Source organism: Elephas maximus, chromosome 11 (assembly GCF_024166365.1).
Source record: "Elephas maximus indicus isolate mEleMax1 chromosome 11, mEleMax1 primary haplotype, whole genome shotgun sequence".
Taxonomy (NCBI): Eukaryota; Metazoa; Chordata; class Mammalia; order Proboscidea; family Elephantidae; genus Elephas; species Elephas maximus.
The window spans coordinates 113,029,823-113,048,724 of NC_064829.1; the positions used below are offsets into that span (position 1 = coordinate 113,029,823).

At 48.3% G+C, this 18,902-nt stretch overlaps 1 protein-coding gene across 1 annotated transcript in view; it reads right to left on the minus strand.

Annotated features, from left to right (window-relative positions):
• RYR1 (ryanodine receptor 1) overlaps nt 1–18,902 on the minus strand; it is a 134,879-nt gene that overhangs the window by 16,527 nt on the left and 99,450 nt on the right. Inside the window, exons 88-90 of the mRNA XM_049900695.1 lie at nt 16,518–16,599; nt 13,711–13,898; nt 1,883–2,224 (exon numbers count right to left, since the gene is read on the minus strand). Coding sequence (XP_049756652.1) covers nt 1,883–2,224; nt 13,711–13,898; nt 16,518–16,599 — 612 coding nt within the window. The remainder of the gene's footprint in view (nt 1–1,882; nt 2,225–13,710; nt 13,899–16,517; nt 16,600–18,902) is intronic.

An 18,902-nucleotide genomic window follows, 5' to 3' on the forward strand; every position in this document is an offset into this window, starting at 1 on the left:
CAGCCAAGCTCTTAACCACTGTGCCACCAGGGCTCCGAGTTCCACATAGCGCTGGCTATTATTGCTATTATCTGGCTGCATGACGGCCGGGGTGTATATGGGCATCCGTGGATGCTTGATAAGCACTGGGAAGCGGGGACCAGAAGGAGTGAGCAGGGGGACGTAGGTGTTTGGAGGAACAACACTAAGGGAAAGAGCGGGTCTGTGGGGAGCACATGAGGGGAAAGAGTGGAGGTGGCAGCAAACTCCTACAGCGCGTACAAGAAGTGAGTGTGACAGACCCGTGTTGAATGGCTGATGCAGGTGTGTGTAGACATTCCGGGTGCAAGGATGGTGCAGTCACGTGTGGGCCAGATGCAGGGTGAGTGTACAAAGATGCCCCAAGGGACACAAGTGTGCCAGAACTTGAGAGTTCCTGTGGAGTACGTGCAGGGGCCCTAGGGACTGAGGGAGAGTCAGCTGTGAGGAGGGTGTGATGGCACAGGAGGATGTCGGAAGGGTGGGACTCTTGGGGCTTAGTGTGTATGGTGGACATGGGTACATGGGCAGGCATGAGAGAGCCTGGGCCATAAAGGGGCTGGAATATGGGAGGGGCCTGCCAGTCATAGGGTCCCTGTGTGTGAGGGGGGCGTAAGCGTGCAAGGGGGACTCAGGAGACAGTATATAAGAGGCCCTGGAAAATGAGGGCAGGACTCAGTGTGGGACATGAGCACTGAAGAGGAGACACCAGGGCCCGGCTATTGAGGAGGCACGCAGGCCTGCTGGGCTACAAGTGGAAGATGGGACGGGATGTGCAAGAGCAAGCAGGATGCAAGTGCAGGTGCTGGGGACCTGTGAGGAACCAAGGAGAAGTGTGAGCTTGAGGGGCACACAGGCTTGGCGTGCAAGGCCAGTGTAACATGAGGGCTGCCAGGGCAGTGGTGCAGGGCTGAGGGTGTGTAAGGGGCATGTGGGGGGTGCCAGGGTGGGGGGTGGAAGCCACAATCTCTGTGTGGGCACTGGGCTGGGGGTGTGCCAGGGCCACGTGTGTACACTCTAGTGGGAAGTGTGTGGGGGTGTTGTGGGCTGAGCACGTGAGGGAGTTGAGACAGGGCACAGGCACGTGGGGGCCCTGTGGATAAGCGTGAGAGTGGTCAAGTGTGCAGGGGTGATTATGGGTGTGCCAGAGCTCCAGTAAGGGCAGGCCTGGGTGTGTGGGGGTTGATGAGTAAGGAGTGATCAGTCACATGGTGTGCCAGCCCTGCAGGAGGGCACGCTGACAACCTCAGAGGAGTGTGGAAGAGACATGCATCCACATGTGGGACCAGAACAAGTGGGGTGGACGTGGTGTGCTAGGACCTCAGAGGGCATTTAAGAGCACATGGGATAACTGGCGAGGGGTGGACCAGCATACTAGAGCACACCAGAGCCCACAATGGGAGGGTGCAAAAGGAGTAGGCCAGGACCAACAGAGGGAACACCAGGGCTGCTGGGAGGGCAAGCAAAGTAGGCTCAGGTATGTGAGAGTGTGGGTGTCATTGCCCCAGAGCTACCAGAGCACGCCAGAGCTCACACGGTGAGTGTGCAAAGGGTAGGTGTGCCATGCAAAAAGCTACAGTGAGGGCACACTGGGTGTGCTGCATTCCTGCGTGGGCAGACTCTGCAAGAGGGGGACATGAGTGGGCCAGGGGTGTGTGAGGGTACAGCAGGGCCCATGCATGGGTGCAAAGGGGTGAACATGGGCCTTGCCTGGGTGCAGCCAGGGTCCAGCAGGACCTGCGGGCAGATGTGCAAGGTGTGCACAGCCCTATGTGGACTCCAGGCGTGCAAGGCGTGGGCACGGGCATACCCAGGCACACGGAAGCCCCGCGGAGCAAGCATGCACGTGCGCGGGCCGGCTGACCTGGGGCATCTCCCACTGGGCGCGGTTGGTCTCTGAGATCTCGAAGTAGATCCGCTCGATGCGGCGCGAGGCGCCCATGATCTCGATGCGTCCCAGGTAGGGTCGGAAGTACTCGAGGATGCTCTCGGCCAGCTCGAGGAAGTTGCGCAGGCGCGGGTCGTGTGGCACGTGCTCCGACAGGTTGGTCAGCAGCACGGCCACGTTGAAGCCGATGTCGCGGGCTGGCTCCTCGAAGCGGTTAGCAAACTCGTCGCAGTTGATCATCTCGTTCTCGTCCGCTTCAGAGCAGGAAAGCAGGAACTGGATTTCTGGTCCCGTGAACTGCTTCTGGCTGTCCATGGCCTGGGGGCGGGAAGGGGGGGTCAGCGGGTGGCAGGCGACTCAGCGCTCTTCTGAAAATACCTGTGGGCTTCCCATAAGGACGGGAGAGTCCAGAATCACAACACCAGCGCCAAGGCTGACACCAGTGGGCACGGGTAAGGGTGTACCGACCACTAAGATACTGAAACGCTGCGTTTCAACAGAGCTGAGTCGCCACCCACTGTAAGATGCATTCCATTTCAGAGATGGTACAAGGCACAAAAGGTGCCTCGTAGAACTGATGCAAGTTGGTACCTTTGTCACAACTGGCAAAAAGACATCGCACACCCTCTCCCAATGCCACCCCAGTGTGCCCCTCCAGGCCCGCTCTCCACCCTTCCCCCTCCTTGATGCCCCAGTGGTCTAGGTCTAGTCTCCGTGCTCTGGCTGCCGGTGGGGTCCGGCCAACTGGGATCAGGGAAGAGGAGAATGGAGCTGTTTTCACCTCCTTGGCTTCTCCCCTGTGCTGACCGGCCCCTAGCTCAGAGGTCCTGCAGGGACCTCCTCTCCACACAGCCCCTTCTATCTCAGGGCTAGGACACTGCTCTTCCCTCCTGGTGGAAACGCTCCCAGCCACTGTTAACTCCAGAGGACTGCCCCCACGCCCATACCTTGCCCAACCCGTAAACCAAACCTGTTGCTGTCCAGTTGAGTCTGACTCATCAGGACCCTACAGGACAGAGTAGAACTGCCCCATAGGGCTTCCATGGCTGTAAATCTTTATGGAAGCAAACTGCCATGTCTTTCTCCCTTGGAGCAGCTGGTGGGTTTGAACTGCCAACCTTTTGGTTAGCAGCCGAGCACTTAACCACTGCACCACCAGTGCTCTGTACACCCTGCCCATAGCTTTATAAACAATGAAGCAAACCCAAACCAGTTGTCCCAGAGTGGATTCCAGCTAATGGCGACCCCATGTGTTTCAGAGTAGAACTGCTTCTGACCTTCTGGAAGTAGATCTCCAGGCCTTTCTTTTGAGGCACGTCTGGGTGGATTCGAACTGTCAACCTTTCAGTTAGTAGCTGACCTCTTAACTGTTTGCACCACCCAGGAACTCTTAGCTTTGTAAACACCTCCTTTGTTAAACTCTTCTCAGCTTATTCAGTTTGCCTGGGGAGTGTTCAGGGCCCTGGTGGCACAGTGGTTAAGAGCTCGGCTGCTAACCAAAAGGTTGGCAGTTCAAATCCGCCAGCTCCTTCTTGAGAACCCTACGGGGCAGTTCTACTCTGTCCTGTGGATTCAATATGGGTCCGAATCGACTCATGGCAACGGGTTTGGTTTTTTTGGGGGGCGGGGGGCCGTGTTCTCCTGGTACGTTGACTGATACACTCCACCACGTCAGCCCCAAGACCAGAGGCATCAGCCCCACTCCTGTACCAGATCATATGGAATCCTTAGTAATGTATTTGTACTAATGATACTTGTAAATCGTAACTCCCATATATCACTCCTACTTTTCCTTTACTACTCTATTCTCAACAAAGTTATTGATATAAGTTCATGAATACTAATTATCACAATACTGTAGCTAAAACACCAGAAAATTTGACAATATCAGCAACTATTAAAAACACTCACAGCAAGGAAAACAACAGCATGTGCCTGTAGCGCATAGAGACAAAACCACGTGATTCCAAGTGTCACTGTGGTTGAGTGACAGTGACGGCTCTGACCAGAGCGCGTTAGAAGGTTCAAAAAGTAAGTTAGCATAGAGTTTTGGCCTTGTAGGTAGACCGATACATGTAAGCTGGGCTTACGAAAAATGTTTTTGTTGTTACAACTAACTACAGGGATTTTTTATAAAAAATAATAAATTTCTGCTGACATACCGCACAAAAATTTTTTAGACAGCCATTTGGGTGTGACCCCCTCTGATAGTGTCACCCAGTACAGTCCGCACCCCTGTACTCCCCTAGTGATGCCACTGAAGGAGAGATCCCTTTCATGTACCTCCGCCACAATTTCCAGCAACCAAATAATTCAATGACATCTGGCAGAGCGGAGGCCTCTGACTATCAACTGGGAACAACCGCTCATGTCCACACCACCCAGAATTAACAAATGCTTACAGTGACTGTTCTTCACAAACAATATACAGTATCATCCTACGCATTTTTTAAATTTGTTGTTAGGTGCTGTCCAGTCGATTCTGACTCGTACAAAAGAACAACACGCTGCCCAGTCCTGTACCACCCTCACAATTGTTGCTATGCTCGAGCCCATCGTTGCAGCCACTGTGTCAGTCCACCTCATTGCGGGTCTTCCTCTTTTCTGCTGATCCTGTATTTTACCAAACATGATGTCCTTCTCCAGGGACTGGTCCCTCCTGATAACATGTCCAAACTACATGAGATGAAGTCTCACCATCCTTGCTTCCTAAGGAGCACTCTGGTTGAACTTTTTCAAATTTAGGGAATTGCTAATATAATCTGAAACTTGCCTTTTTCACTCCACTGTATGTTTTCAACGTCTCTCCATGTTGATTTGAATATGTAGACCAGACACATCCATTTTCACTGCTGTATAGTATTCCTTTTCAAGAAATGTATCACTTTGTCTATTCTGATGATGGACATTTAGGTTGTTTCCAAATTTGCATTTTACAGACAACACTTTCATTGGAGATTCTTGTGCTGATTTCCTACACACTTTTGCAAGAGGCTCTCAAGCATTTCTAGTCATGACTTGCAGTAAGAATGTATTTTACAATATGACTCAGAAAACACACAGACACGTCACCAAAACACACAATTCATGACCCAATTCTGACTTTTACGATGCAACACGCTCTGCAGTGTTTTATTTCATTTTTAAAGGTGCTGTTATTAATTTAATGACCTGCAGAAGGGTTGCGACATGCAGTTTGAAAAATGCGGCTTCGGGGTGTGAACAGAAACAAAATTTTCTGGCTCTAAAAAGTGCTTTGTAAAAAAGCCGAGAGCTTTGCAAAATGCTTTCTAAATGAGTAACATGCTTTGCAAATCATGAAGGGCTGTAGAAACCACAGCGCAGAGACACAGTCACACAGGAACAGCTCACCCTCTACCCTCACCCACCGACCCCCCTCCCCTCCTGTGTGATGTAGTGTGACACTGCCCCTCTCAGAAGCCCACCCCTCCACAGGAGCTGGGACCCGACCCCTCCATTCACTCCTGGACTCTGATCTTGGGATTTGCCGTTCTCTCTTTGGCATCACCCGTTTGCTCAACCTCTTCTTTTGAAAATACCTTCTTCTCTGACTGTTGTCTTTTTCCTTTGCTGCAGCCCCTTTCTCGTCCAGACCCCTAAAGGCTGGGAGACCCCAGCGTTTGGTCCTGTATCCCCTTCTTGAGAATACACTTTCCGTGGTGACATTATCGAGGCCCAAGGCTCTGAATGTCATCCTACATCAGTGACCGCCAAGTCTACATCCCCAGCCCTGGCTGCTCCCCGGAATCCAGACTGACAGCCGAAACCTTAGCTGGCATTTCTTTGTGGATGTTTACTGGGCACCCTGGTGGCACAGTGGTTAAGAGTTCATCTGCTAACCAAAAGGTTGGCAGTTCCTGACAGGGAGCACAACAGAGAAGCCCTGAGGGAGCAGGAGAGCAGTGGGATGCAGACCTCAAATTCTCATAAAAAGACCAGGCTTAATGGTCTGACTGAGACTAGAGGGACCCTGGAGGTCATGGTCCCCAGACCTTCTGTTAGCCCAAGACAGGAACCATCTCTGAAGCCAGTTCTTCAGACAGGGATTGGACTGGACTATGGGATAGAAACTGATACTGGTGGAGAGTGAGCTTCTTGGCTCAAGTAGACACATGAGACTATGTGGGCAGCTCCTGTCTGAAGGGGAGCTGAGAAGGCAGAGGGGGACCGGAGCTGGCTGAATGACACAGGGAATACAGGGTAGAAAGGAGGAGTGTACTCTCTCATTAGGGGGAGAGCAGCTAAGTGAACATAGCAAGATGTGTATAACTTTTTGTATAAGAGACTGACTAGATTTGTAAACTTTCACTTAAAGCACAATAAATTAAAAAAAAAAAAGTTGGCAGTTCAAGTCCACCAGCTGCTCCTTGGAAAACCTATGGGGCAGTTCTATTCTGCCTTAGGAGGTCTCTATGAGTTGGAATCAACTCAATGGCAATGGGTTTGGTTGGATTTTGAATGGGTACCCCAAATTGGAAGTGGCCACACCTGAACTCTTGATTTCTACTCTAAAACCTCTCCTCCCACAGTCTTACCCATCTCGGGAAGAGCATCACCACCCACATAGGTGATTAACTAAAATCTTTGAGTCATTTTTGATTCTTCTCTTTTATCTCACTGCCCACACCTGATCCATCAGCAAAAACAGAGGGCTCTGCTTTCCAAATAGATCCAGAACCCACTAACTTCTGCCCCCTCCGTGGTCCCACCCTGGTCTGATCCCCCCTGCCTCCCACCTGGACCATTACAGCAGCCTCCTCACTGTCTCCTGGCCCCTTCCTCCTCCCACAGTCTGCTCCCCACACCAGCCAGAAGGACCCTGAGAACACCTGAGTCAGGTCACATCCTTCACCCACTCAGAACTCTACCTTGGCTCCATCACATTCATGTTAAAAGTCAGTCTCCCTGCAGCCAACCAGGCCCTGCACAGCCTGCCCTCCCCCCCGCCCCCAACCTCTCAGACTTTATCTCCTCCTTCCTCCCCATCTACCACCCTTTGTAGCCACACTGGCCTCCTTTCCATCCCTCTTGTTCCCACTTTTCAGCCTTTATACTTACTGGCCCGTTTGCCTGGGGCACTCCCACTGTTACACAGTGAATTGTGTCCCTCCAAAATATGTTGTAAATCCTAACCCACCAGCCACTCCAAGGGAGGGAGATATGGCAGTCTGTTCCCATAAAGATTACAGCCTTAGAAACCCTATGGGGGCAGTTCTACTCTGTCCTACAGGGTGGCAATGAGTCAGAATCAACTCAGTGGCAATGGGTTTGGTTTTTTTTGGTTTATACCTATGTTTATAATCCCATTTGGAAATGGGTTTTCTTAGTTATGTTAAGAGGCTTTATCAGTGTAGGGCGAGTTTTAAGCCAATCACCTTCGAGATATAAAAAGAGATCAGGCATAGCAAGCAAGTGGAGTTGGGGGAAGATAAATGCCATACCACATGAAGACCACCAAGAAAACAAGGAGCACGGACCTTTCCCCAGATTCGACAGAGAGAGAAAGTCTTCCCCTAGAGCTGGCACCTTGAGTTTGGACTTCTAGCCTCCTAAACTGGGGGAAAATAAATTTTTGTTTTTTAAAGCCATCCACTTGTACTTCTGTTATAGCAACACTAGCTAACTAATACACCCACCCTCACCCACCTTCACGTGGCACCTTTCAGCTCTTAGCTTAAATGTTCCCTCCTTAGAAAGGCCTTTCCTGACCACCCAACTTACAGCTCTTCCACACATCATCCTGATCGTTTCCATCAGGTCACATATAACCTGAAATGATTTTGTTTGTTTAGCGAGTTATTTCCACACCAGCTCCTGGAGGGTGCGGATCTCTGTCTGTTGTGTTCACTGCTGCACCCTTGGCACTAGACCAGCGCCTGGCACACAGTAGGTGCTCAGTACATACTTCTTAAACGAGGGAAGCATCATGAACCTGGGAAAACTTCTGAACTTTGTTACACTTTCTGAAAATTAAAGTCTTTTTTTTTTTGTTAAACCTTGAACATGCCTCTTAAGCCGTAAAGAAACAGAAAAGTATGTTGTAGAATACAAAGACTTATTTATAAAGAGTTTGGGAAACCATGTTGTCTTAGTCATCTAGTGCTGCTATAACAGAAATACCACAAGTGGGTGTTTTTAACAAAGAGAAATTTATTCTCTCACAGTCTAGTAGGCTAGAAGTCCAAATTCAGGACGTCAGCTCCAGGGGAAGGCTTTCTCTCTCTGTCAGCTCTGATGGGAGGTCCTTGTCATCAATCTTCCACAGTGTAGGAGCTTCTCAGTGCAGGGACCCCAAGTCCAAAGGACGTGCTCTGCTCCTGGCACTACTTTCTTGATGGTACGAGGTTCCCATGCTCACTTCTCTCTTTTATATCTCAAAAGAGATTGGCTTAAAACACAACCTAATCTTGTAGATTGAGTCCTGCCTCATTAACATTGCTGTCTCTAATCCTGCCTCATTAAGGTCACAGAGGTAGGATCCATAACACATAGGAAAATTCCATCAGAAGACAAAATGGTGGACAATCACACAATAGTAGGAACCATGGCCCAGCCAAGTTGACACATACTTTTGGGGGACCCAATTCAACCCAAGACACATGTGATGCTTTGTAAAATGCATTTTGAAATGGGAATATTGCCATTGTGCAATCTTGAATGAACTAATGCATCTGGGCATTGAACATCAATGGCTGTTGGTGTCGCAAAAGGAGAGATGACAGGCCAGGATGTCTCTCCTGAGGCGTGAATGCAGCACCACAGAGGAAGTTTCTGGTGGAAACAAACCCCAGATCTGAATCTGATCTAGCCTCTCAGCCTAAGTCTCAGTTTACAGTAAACTCGGGGGACAGAGGAATGAGTTAAATGACACCACAAGGATGCATCAGCCAGGTCCAGACTGTGGGAGACTCTGTAACCTGGAGAGCCCTATCCAGGATGCTAGCCGTGAGCCACATGTGGCTACTGAGCCCTTGAAACGTGGCTGTTGCAAATTGAGATATGCTGGAAGTGTAAAACACACATGGGATTTAAAAAAAAAACACACACACAAATTAAAAAAAAGAATGTAAAGAGTCTAATTAATATTTTTTATATTGATTACATGTTGAAATAATATTTTGGATGTACTAACCAATACCAGTTGCCTTCGAGTCCATTCCGACTCACGTGCCGACCCACAGAGTGAGAGAGCTGAGCGCCTGCGGGTCAGGGCTTACTGGTGGAGTGGGATGCCTCTGGCCACCTATTGGTGGAGCTACAGAGCTCTGTAACACTTGCCTGAGCAGGGCAGAGACAGAGCTGGGGGCCGAAGGCCAGAGAGAGGCCTGCGTTCAGGAATGGCTAAGAAGAAGCTGTCCTGATCGAAGGACCATATCCTGAGTCGTTCCTGCTCCTGAATTGTAACCTGTTATTTCCCTAATGGAGCCCTGGTAGCGTAGTGGTTAAGCATTTGGCTCTTAACCAAAAGGTCGGCAGTTCAAATCCAGCAGCTGCCCCTTGGAAACCCTATGGGGCAGTTCTACTCTGTCCTACCAGATCGCTTTGAGTTGGAATCAACTTGACGGCAGTGGGTTTCGTTTACTTCCTTCATAAACCCCATAATTGTGAGTAATCTGTGAGTTCTGTGTGGCCATTTTAACAAATTACCGAACCCAGTAGAGAAGTAGGGTGTGCCATGGGAGGGACTGCTGGTGTCACAGTTGGTAGAGAGGTTGGACATTAGAGGTATATTTGACCTCCACCTGATAGGAATTGCCATCCTTGGGCTGATGATGATCTTGATTCTTTCTCCTCCCCTTTGTGAGGACAGATGAGGAGGTCTGTGATGTCCCCACCGCACCATCTTTACAATCCCTATTTGGTGGTGGCGCAGTGGTTAAGTGATACAGCTGCTAACCAAAAGGTCAGCAGTTCAAATCCACCAGCCTCTCCTTGGAAACCCTACAGGGCAGTTCTACTCTGTCCTATAGGGTCGCTATGGGTCGGAATCAACTTGATGGCAAGGGGTTTGGTTTTGGTTTATACTAACAATCATTTCAGGCAAGAATCATCAATGGATGCCAAACCTAGAGGGTGAGCAGGATATTTACATAGTCTCAAAGCATGTTCTCGCAAGATATTTATTGATTAGAAAGGGAACAAAAGTAACTTAAAGTGGAGTCCCTGGTCAAAAAACAATACAAAAAACCAAATCCATTGCCATCTAGTTGATTCTGACTCATAGCAATCCCATGCATTACAGAGGAGAACTGCTCCATAGGATTTTCTTGGCTTTAATCTTTACGGAAGCAGATCACCAGGCCCTTCTTACCAAGCACTTCTGGGTGGGTTTGATCTGCCAACCTTTAGGTTAGAAGTTGAGAACAAATGGCTTACACCACCCAGGGATGTTGGAGAGCCTGGTAGACACCACCTTAACCAAGTGATCACAGTTACATCAACAGTAATGAAGAACCAGCATCACATGCCTCCTGATACGACATACTGAGAAGGACACATCACTTCTAAGATATTCCTCCCAAGGACGCATAATCATAATCATCATCAAGTCTAATCACGATGAAAACTCAGATAAACCCACACTGAGGGACATTCTGCAAAACAATTGGCCTGTACTCTAAAAAAAACAGGCAAGGTCATGAAAGTCTAAGAAAGATCAACCAGCTAGTCTGGATTGAGGGGAACTAAAGATACAGAAGGAGCCCTGGTAATAATCAAATTATGGTATATTCACACAATGGAATACTATGCAATAATAAAGAACAACAATGAGTCTGTGAAACATCTCATAACATGGATGAATCTGGAAGGCATTATGCTGAGTGAAATTAGTCACAAAACGACAAACATTATATGAGACCACTATTATAAGAACTTAAGAAAATGTTTAAACAGAGAAGAAAACATTCTTTGGTGGTTACGAGGATGCGGAAGGAGGGAGAGGGGAATTTCCTAACTAGACAGTAGACAAGAATTAATTTAGGTGAAGGGAAGGACAACACACAATACAGGGGAAGTCAGCACAACTGGACTAAACCAGAAGCTATGAAGTTTCCTGAACACAACCAAACACTTCAAAGGACAGAGTAGCAGGGGTGGGGGTCTGGGGACCATGGTTTCAGGGGACATCTAGGTCAACTGGCATGACAAAGTTTATGAAGAAAATGTTCTGCATCCCACTTTGGTGAGTGGTGTCTGGGGTCTTAAAAGCTAGCGAGCGGCTATCTAAGATGCATCAATTGGTCCCAACTCACCTGGAGCAAAGGAGAATGAAGAACACCAAAAGCACAAGGAAAACATTAGCTCAGGAGACAAAAGGGGCCACATAAACCAGAGACTCTATCAGCCTGAAATCAGGAGAACTAGATGGTGCCTGGCTACCACCAACGACTGCCCTGACAGGAAACACAACAGAGAACCCTTGAGGGAGCAAGAAAGCAGTGGGATAAAAAAAAAAAAAATGTAGACCTCAAATTCCAGTAAAAAGACCACACTTACTGGTCTGACTGAGACAGAAGGGACCCTAGAGAACCCCAGACTCTCAGCTCAAAACCAAAACCATTCCCGAAGCCAACTCTTCAGACAAAGATTAGACTGGACTATAGGATGTAAAAGGATACTGGTGAGGAGTGTGCTTCTTAGCTCAAGTAGATGCATGAGAGTAATTGGGCAGCTCCTGCCTGGAGGCAAGGTGAGAAGGCAGAGGGGGACAGGAGCTAGTTGAAGGGACACGGGAAATACAGGGTGGAGAGCAGGAGTGTGCTGTCACATTGTAAGGAGAGCAGCCAGGGTAATATAACAATGTGTGTATAAGTTTTTGTATGAGAAACTGATTTGAATTGTAAACTTTTACTTAATCACAATAAAAATAAAAGAAATGGGGGGAAAAGTAAAAAAAAAAAAAAAGAAGGAGCCCTGGTGGCATAGTGGTTAAAGCACTCGGCTGCTAACTGAAAGGTCAGCGGTTTGAACCCACCAGCCACTCTGTGGGAGGAAGACGTGGCAGTCTACTTCCCTAAAGATCTACAGACTTGAAAACCCTGTGGGGCAGTTCAGAATGGACTCCACGGCAGTGGGTTTTTTTTTTTTTTTTTTAAAGAGACAGAATATCTAAATGCAATCCCTGATCCTGGGTTGGATACTTGGCAGGACAAGGAATTTCTTCGACAAACAAATATTGAATAAGGTCTGTAGATTAGACAGCAGCATTGTATCCATATTAATTTCCTGATTTGCATAATTGTTCTGTAGTTATGTAAGAGAGTGAACATGATCTCAGGTGGCACACACTGAAGTATTTAGGGGTGAAGTGGGATCAGGAGATAGCAAATGTGGTTAAAAAGTTACTATTCGGGCAATGTGGGTGAAGGGTTCTATGTATTATTCTTGCAACTTCTCCAAAACCTTGAAATTTTTTCAAAGTAAAAAATGAGCTAAATGCTGACGGAGAAAATCTGGAAGTAATAATAGTAACAATAACAGCTAATATCTCGAGTGCGCACTGTCTTCCAAGCAGCGTCCAGGCACTGCCCATCCTCACAACAGCCCTGGGAGGTAGCTAATGTCATTATCCTGCCCCCATTTTACAGAGAAGAGCCCGAGGCTCAGAGAAATGAGTGACTTGCTCAGGATCCTGCAGGGAGAGAGGGCAGAGCAGGGATGCGAGGGGCTGGCAGAGGAGATGAGTGGGTTCCTGGATAAAACTGTTTCCCTTCTTCCCTCTTACAATCTCATTATTTAGCCCTGCAGTGTCCTGGCCGGTGACTGCCTCTCTCATTAGACTATAAGCCCCATGAAAATGTAAATGTTTATTGATTGAATAACTGATCCCTATTCATAACACTGGAGCCCTGGTGGTGCAGTGGTTAAAGTGCTTGGCTGCTAACCAAAAGGTCATTGGTTTGAACCCATCAGCCTCTCTCCCTGGGAGAAAGATGTGGCAGTCTGCTTCCGTAAAGATTAGTTTTGGAAACCCTATGGAGCAATTCTACTCTGTCCTATAGAGTCGCTGTGAGTTGGAATCAACTAGATGGCAATGGGTTTGGTTTTTGGAATCTTTACGGGAACAGATCGCCAGGTCAGAGCAGCCGAGCGCTTAACCACTGCACGACCAGGGCTCCTTCCAGATCCAGACTAGGAGGGACCTTTTAAAAACACAGATGTGCGGTCTCCACCCCAGACCAACAGAATCAGAATCTCTGAAGTAAGTTTTTTAGATATCCGTATCTTTTTTGCCTCGTCCCAGGTAATTCTGAAGTACAGCCCCTGTTGAGAACCACTGCTAGACCATATCCCTTACATTTTCCATAAGTCCTTGGGGCACCATGAAGGAGAAAAACATTGATGGATTACAATCCCATAAGGAGCCCTGGCGGCCAGTGGTTAACCGCTCAGCTGCTAACCGAAAGGTCTGCGGTTCAAACCCACCAGGTGCTCCCCAGGAGAAAGATATAGCAGTCTGCTCCCTTAAAGATTACAGCTTTGGAAACCCTACGGGGTCGCTATGAGTTGGAATCGACTGGATGGCAGCGGGTTTTTTGGTTTTGGGGTATTCATAAAGACAAATTACAACTATTAATAATGGGAATAGTAAGTAATTACAGTTCCCATTTGTGCTCATGCATTTAATCCTCAAAACAGCTCCAAGCACTGCTTTATCCCATTTTACAGACAAGGAAACTGAGGCTCAGGGAGATGTCACCTGCCAAGGCAGGCATCCGGGAGGGGCAAGGCTGGCACACGTGACATTGCCCCGGGGTCCCGGCCCCTCCCCCAGTGCCCACCTTCTGGAAGTCCTTCTTGGAGATTAGACCACGGGGATCGGTGACGTAGTCCTGGAAGGCCTCAGAGCCCACGATGTCCTTGAGTTTCAGGAACATGTCAAAGAACTTGAGGATCATTTCCACGTTGGATGAAGATTCTACAAGCATGTCCACCATCTGCCGGGCAATCATGCCATTCACCACGTTCCCTGTGGGCAGCCCCTGGTCAGTGTGGCCCTGTGGTGCCTCCTTTCTGGGGCCCACCAGGCTTGCCTCCCTCCCCGGCTCAGAAGCCATAGGTGGCTCCCCAGGATCCAGCATGCTGGTGGAAGCCTCCCTGACCAGCTCCCCAGCCTCCCCTCAAAAGGCCTGGGTCACTTCCCATTTTTCGCCAGCATCATTGTGGACCTGGCTGATCCCACCTCTGCCCACCTCTCCCACTAACTGGGGGAAATTATCAATAAGAACAATGACTAAACTAACACAGGTGCCAGGTGCCACGCCAAGTGCTGCCCTGGCGTGATTTCACGACAACCTTGTAAGGGAAGTGTGTCACTAACCCCTTTTACAGATGAGGAAACCGAGACTTAGTGAAAGTTACAAACTCAAGATCATATAGTCAGTAATGGTGTGGAAGGACATGAGGTCAGGGCCTTCACTAGTCCACAGAGGCCAGGCAGGTACGTGGACGAGAGAAGCAGGCCAAAGTTTCAACAGCAGGGAGGGGTGGAGACTGCAGCAAGTGGGCTACTACATTTCCCTCTAAAAGGAGCAGCTGACGCTTGGCCCCTGCTTATATTTGTAACTTTGAATTTTAATATAATTCCAAATTTATGTAAAAGTTGCAGGAATAGTGCAAGGAATTTTCATATATCCCTAATTCACCTAGTGTTTACTTTTTGCCCCATCTACTTTATAATTCTCTCTAGGCATCTCTCCTTATGTATGTATATATTTTTTTTTTTTCTCCCTCCGAACCATTTGAGACCAAGTGCAGACATGAAGCCCCTTTCAATGTGTATTTCCTAAAAGGTATGGACATCCTCCTGTATGACCACGGTACAGTTATTAAAATCAGGAGATTTAACATCGATACAATACACCTATCTAATCTAGTCCAGCTGATTTTTGCCATGTGGGAACGTGGGCCCAGGGTCACCAAATCTCCCAAATTTGCAAGAAAAGCTGGACATCTGGATGTTTAAAGGGAACCTTCTAATTTTTAAAAGCTAATGACTAGTTTTTTAAAAAAAATTAAAATATCATATGAAGATCATTTGTTTCAGCATTATGATAGAAATAATAGTAATAAAGAATGCCCATCAACAGGGGGCTGGTTAAATGAATTACTCTATGCAAACACAGTGGAGTACTATGCAGCCATGTAAAAGGATGAGGGCACTCTCTGTGAACCTCCGTATACAGGCACCTCTGTAGGAAAAAAGTCTTTGATTCATTAGCAAGAATAGTAACAACAAAACCCAGAGTGTAGAAAAACACGTATTATATTTTACCCTTTTTTTAGTAGGAAACTTACAAAAAACATGTATGTAGACTCCCTGGGAGGATACACAAGAATCTGTTAAGCACTAGTCCCCTCCAGGGTGAGGGAACTGATGTCTGGAGGATGGGAAGAGGGAAGGAGATTGCTCTCTTTTGAATTTTGAACCATGCTAAAATCTTATCTATTTAAAAGAAATAAAATCTAATGTGAAACAAGTTTAGGGTGATGGGTTGTCTCTAAAGATACAGTCTAACCATTCCTCCCCTCTCTGTACACACATGCCAGCTCTCCTGTCAAGAGGGATCATTTATTTCCCCTTCTCTTGAAACTGATGGAGCCCTGGTGTCATAGTGGTTAAGATCTTGACTGCTAACCAAAATGTTAGCAGTTGAAATCCACCAGCTGCTCTTTGGCAACCCCATGGGGCAGTTCTACTCTGTCCTATGGGGTTGGTATGATTCGGAATCAACTCAAAGGCAATGGGTTTTTTTTCTTGAACCTGAGCTATAGATTGTGGTGGTAGCAACAATGGATCAGCCCTAGCACAAGCCCTTAAGAGGCCTAGTATCTCCTGCATCTGCTCTCTTGGAGACCTGAACCTCTATGTAAGGACGTCCAGGCTATCCTGCCAGAGAGGTCATTAGGAGAGCTGAGGCACCCCAACCAACAGCCAGCACCGTAACCTCAGACATGTGAGTCCATCTTGGACCTTCCAGCCCAGCTAAGCCCAGATGAATGCTGCCACATGACCAGGAGAACTGCCCAATGGATGCACAGAATCACAAGAAATAATAAACTATGGTTGTTTAAGTCACTACGTTTCAGGAGGTTTGTTACACAGCGAAAGCAAACTAACACATTTAACAAATAAATAAATATTAACCCAACCCAAACCCATTGCCGTCAAGTTGATTCCAACTCATAGCCACCCTATAGGACAGAGTAGAACTGCCCCATGGGGTTTCCAAGGAGCGGCTGGTAGATTCGAACTGCCGATCCTTTGGTTGGCAGCCAAACGCTTAACTGCTGCTCCACCAGGGCTCCAAATAAATATTAAGTGAAGCAATAAATAAGAGTATCCAGGCTATCCACCTTATCGGGATTTCTCTGTGGATTCAACAAATTACTATGTGTACATCCAGGGCCTGGCACATACTGCTCAGTAAGTGTTTGCTGAGCTTATTACAACTCCTTCATCAACCCATTGACCCTGAATGATATCAGATGGGGTGGTTGAGAGTTAAGGTCTCCTGGGTCTCAAAGAGTTTCTCTGGGCTTGTCTGCACCTTGGTCCCCACCCCCGCCCCACCTACTGGGTGTTTACCTTCTAGTAGCGACAGCAACATCACGACCATGTCCTTCTGTAGATCCAGCAGCTCCTTCAACAGCTCGATCTGGCTTGAGTCCTGGAGACCCCACACCCCACTATGTGAGGGCTGGTCTCTGCGGAGCGGCCTCCCCCACCCCAGCTGCTCCTGCCCCTCCTTATCCACCCATCAGGGCCTGAGACCCCCCCTGTCTCTCCCCTCTTACCTCCGAGGGGACCCGAGTCCAGACATGTTCCTCGGAAGCAGGGGAGGGGGCAGAGAGACAAGATTGGGGGGTGGGGTTGGCACTCTGGGGGAAGCAGGCCTAATGGGTGATGTGTGGTGGCAAGGGGTTGGCAAACGAGAAGGACTGGAAGGAACACAGGGCTTGTGGAGAAGACACTTGGGGCCGAAAGAGATGGAGACAGACAGAGACAAATCTGGGAATGCGTGACAGCCCAGCACTGCCTTTGGCCCAGGGTAGGTGTTTGACATACGTTTGTTGAATGAATGTGTGATGGAAAAAGTGGAACTCTGGGTTCAGGAGGATGATTGGAAGTGTCATGTGCTTTCTGGTAAGGCCGTTGGGGACAATGTGGGGGCATTGCCTTGCCTGCCACAGGGGCTCATGTAGGGTCCTCAGGAGCTTGAAAGTTCTGGCTCATGGTATCCTATTTGTATTAGGTTGAACCACATAAAATTGCTGACATTCAGTCATTTCTGACTCACAAAATGGTAATGTCCTATGGTCCCATCTAACAAAATGAGGGGTGGGGGTAATATCAGATGGATGGGATACAAGGTTCCTTTTCACTGCAACCCTGGATCTGGGAGCTCCTTGTTCTAATCCTAACACACTTGCACGGTTCCAAAGCTCTGCAGTCTAAGACTCCAACATTCCAGCGTCTCAAGATCCTAAGATGGGGGGCTGCCTGTGGTTTGTGCCTGCTCATGATCCACTCCCCACTTCTCTTCACAAGCCCTCGGTTTTCAAACGGGGCAACCCAATGCCACTTTTAGAGAATATAAGTCTCACCCCAGCTTCCTGGCTCTGGGGATGGGTATGACCAAGTCTGGACAACCAGATCTTCCTCTCCCTGGCCACAGGGATTGGTTCAGGGATGGGAGTGTGACCCACTCAATCCAATCAGAGAGAGCTACAGGACTTAGGCTGAAGTTCCCAGGAAAGAGAGGTTCTCTTTCCTCTGGAGCTGCTAAGGCAGCGGGAGAAAGTCTAGGGGGCAGCTGAGGGGGTGGGAACCATCTTCCCAGCACTAGGGACAGCTGCATGAGAAGAAGCCAAGGTACACGCAGACCAGAGATGGAGAGAGGCATTTCCCCCGATGTCCCATCTGTGGTGTGAACTGATAAATTCCTCCCCCTCCCCCACCCTTTAAAGCTTCCGCTTTGATTGGGTTTCTGGCCCTTGCAACCCATGCCTAGGCTGTGGCCGGTAGATGAACACCACGGGATCTGGAAGTCTACACCACAATACCAACATTTTCTAGAATTTTAAGATTTCACAAACGGCACAACCTCGACTGCACTGATGCTGAGGAACTACATTCTAAGTTCTACCCCTTCCAAAAAGTTAGAAGACACCCGACAGGGCTTCTGCCAGGCCCTGTGATACCCATTGCCATGGAGTTGGTTCCAACTCATAGCAACCCTATAGACCAGAGTACAGCTGCCTCGTAGGGTTCCCAAGGAGTGGCTGGTGGATTCGAACTGCTGACCTCCTGGTTAGCAGTCCTGCTCTTAACCACTACCTTTGGGTAAGCTAGAAAAAAAGCTTCCTCTTCCTCAAAAAACTTTCCATTGGGAAATTATAATACACAGAATACTTTACTGCCATCTGCTGGAAAACTAATATTTATGATGTCTAATAGGGAATTCACTGAGGGCAGTGGGTTGGTGGGTTTAGGATGTGGATGGAAACCCTGGTGGCTTAGTGGTTAAGTGCTACAGCTGCTAACCAAAGGGTCGGCAGTTCGAATCCACCAGGCACTCCTTGGAAACTCTATGGGGCAGTTCTACTCTGTCCTATAGGGTCGCTATGAGTCGGAATCGACTTGATGGCACTGGGTTTGATTTGGTTTTGGTTTTAGGATGTGGATGGAGCCCTAGTGGTGCGGTGTTTTAGAGCTCAGGCTGCTAACCAAAAAGTCGGCAGTTGGAGTCCACCAGCTGCTCCATGGAAATCCCATGGGGCAGTTCTACTGTATCCCGTAGGGTCACTATAAGTCAGACTCGACTCAACGGCAACAGGTTTGCTTTTTGGTTTTAGGATGTGGATAAGGAGCCCCGATGGTGCAACAGTTAAGACTGCTTACGAAAAAAAGGTTGGCAGTAGGAGCCCACCCAGCGCCCTCGCGGGAGAAAGACCTGGCAAAACACTATGC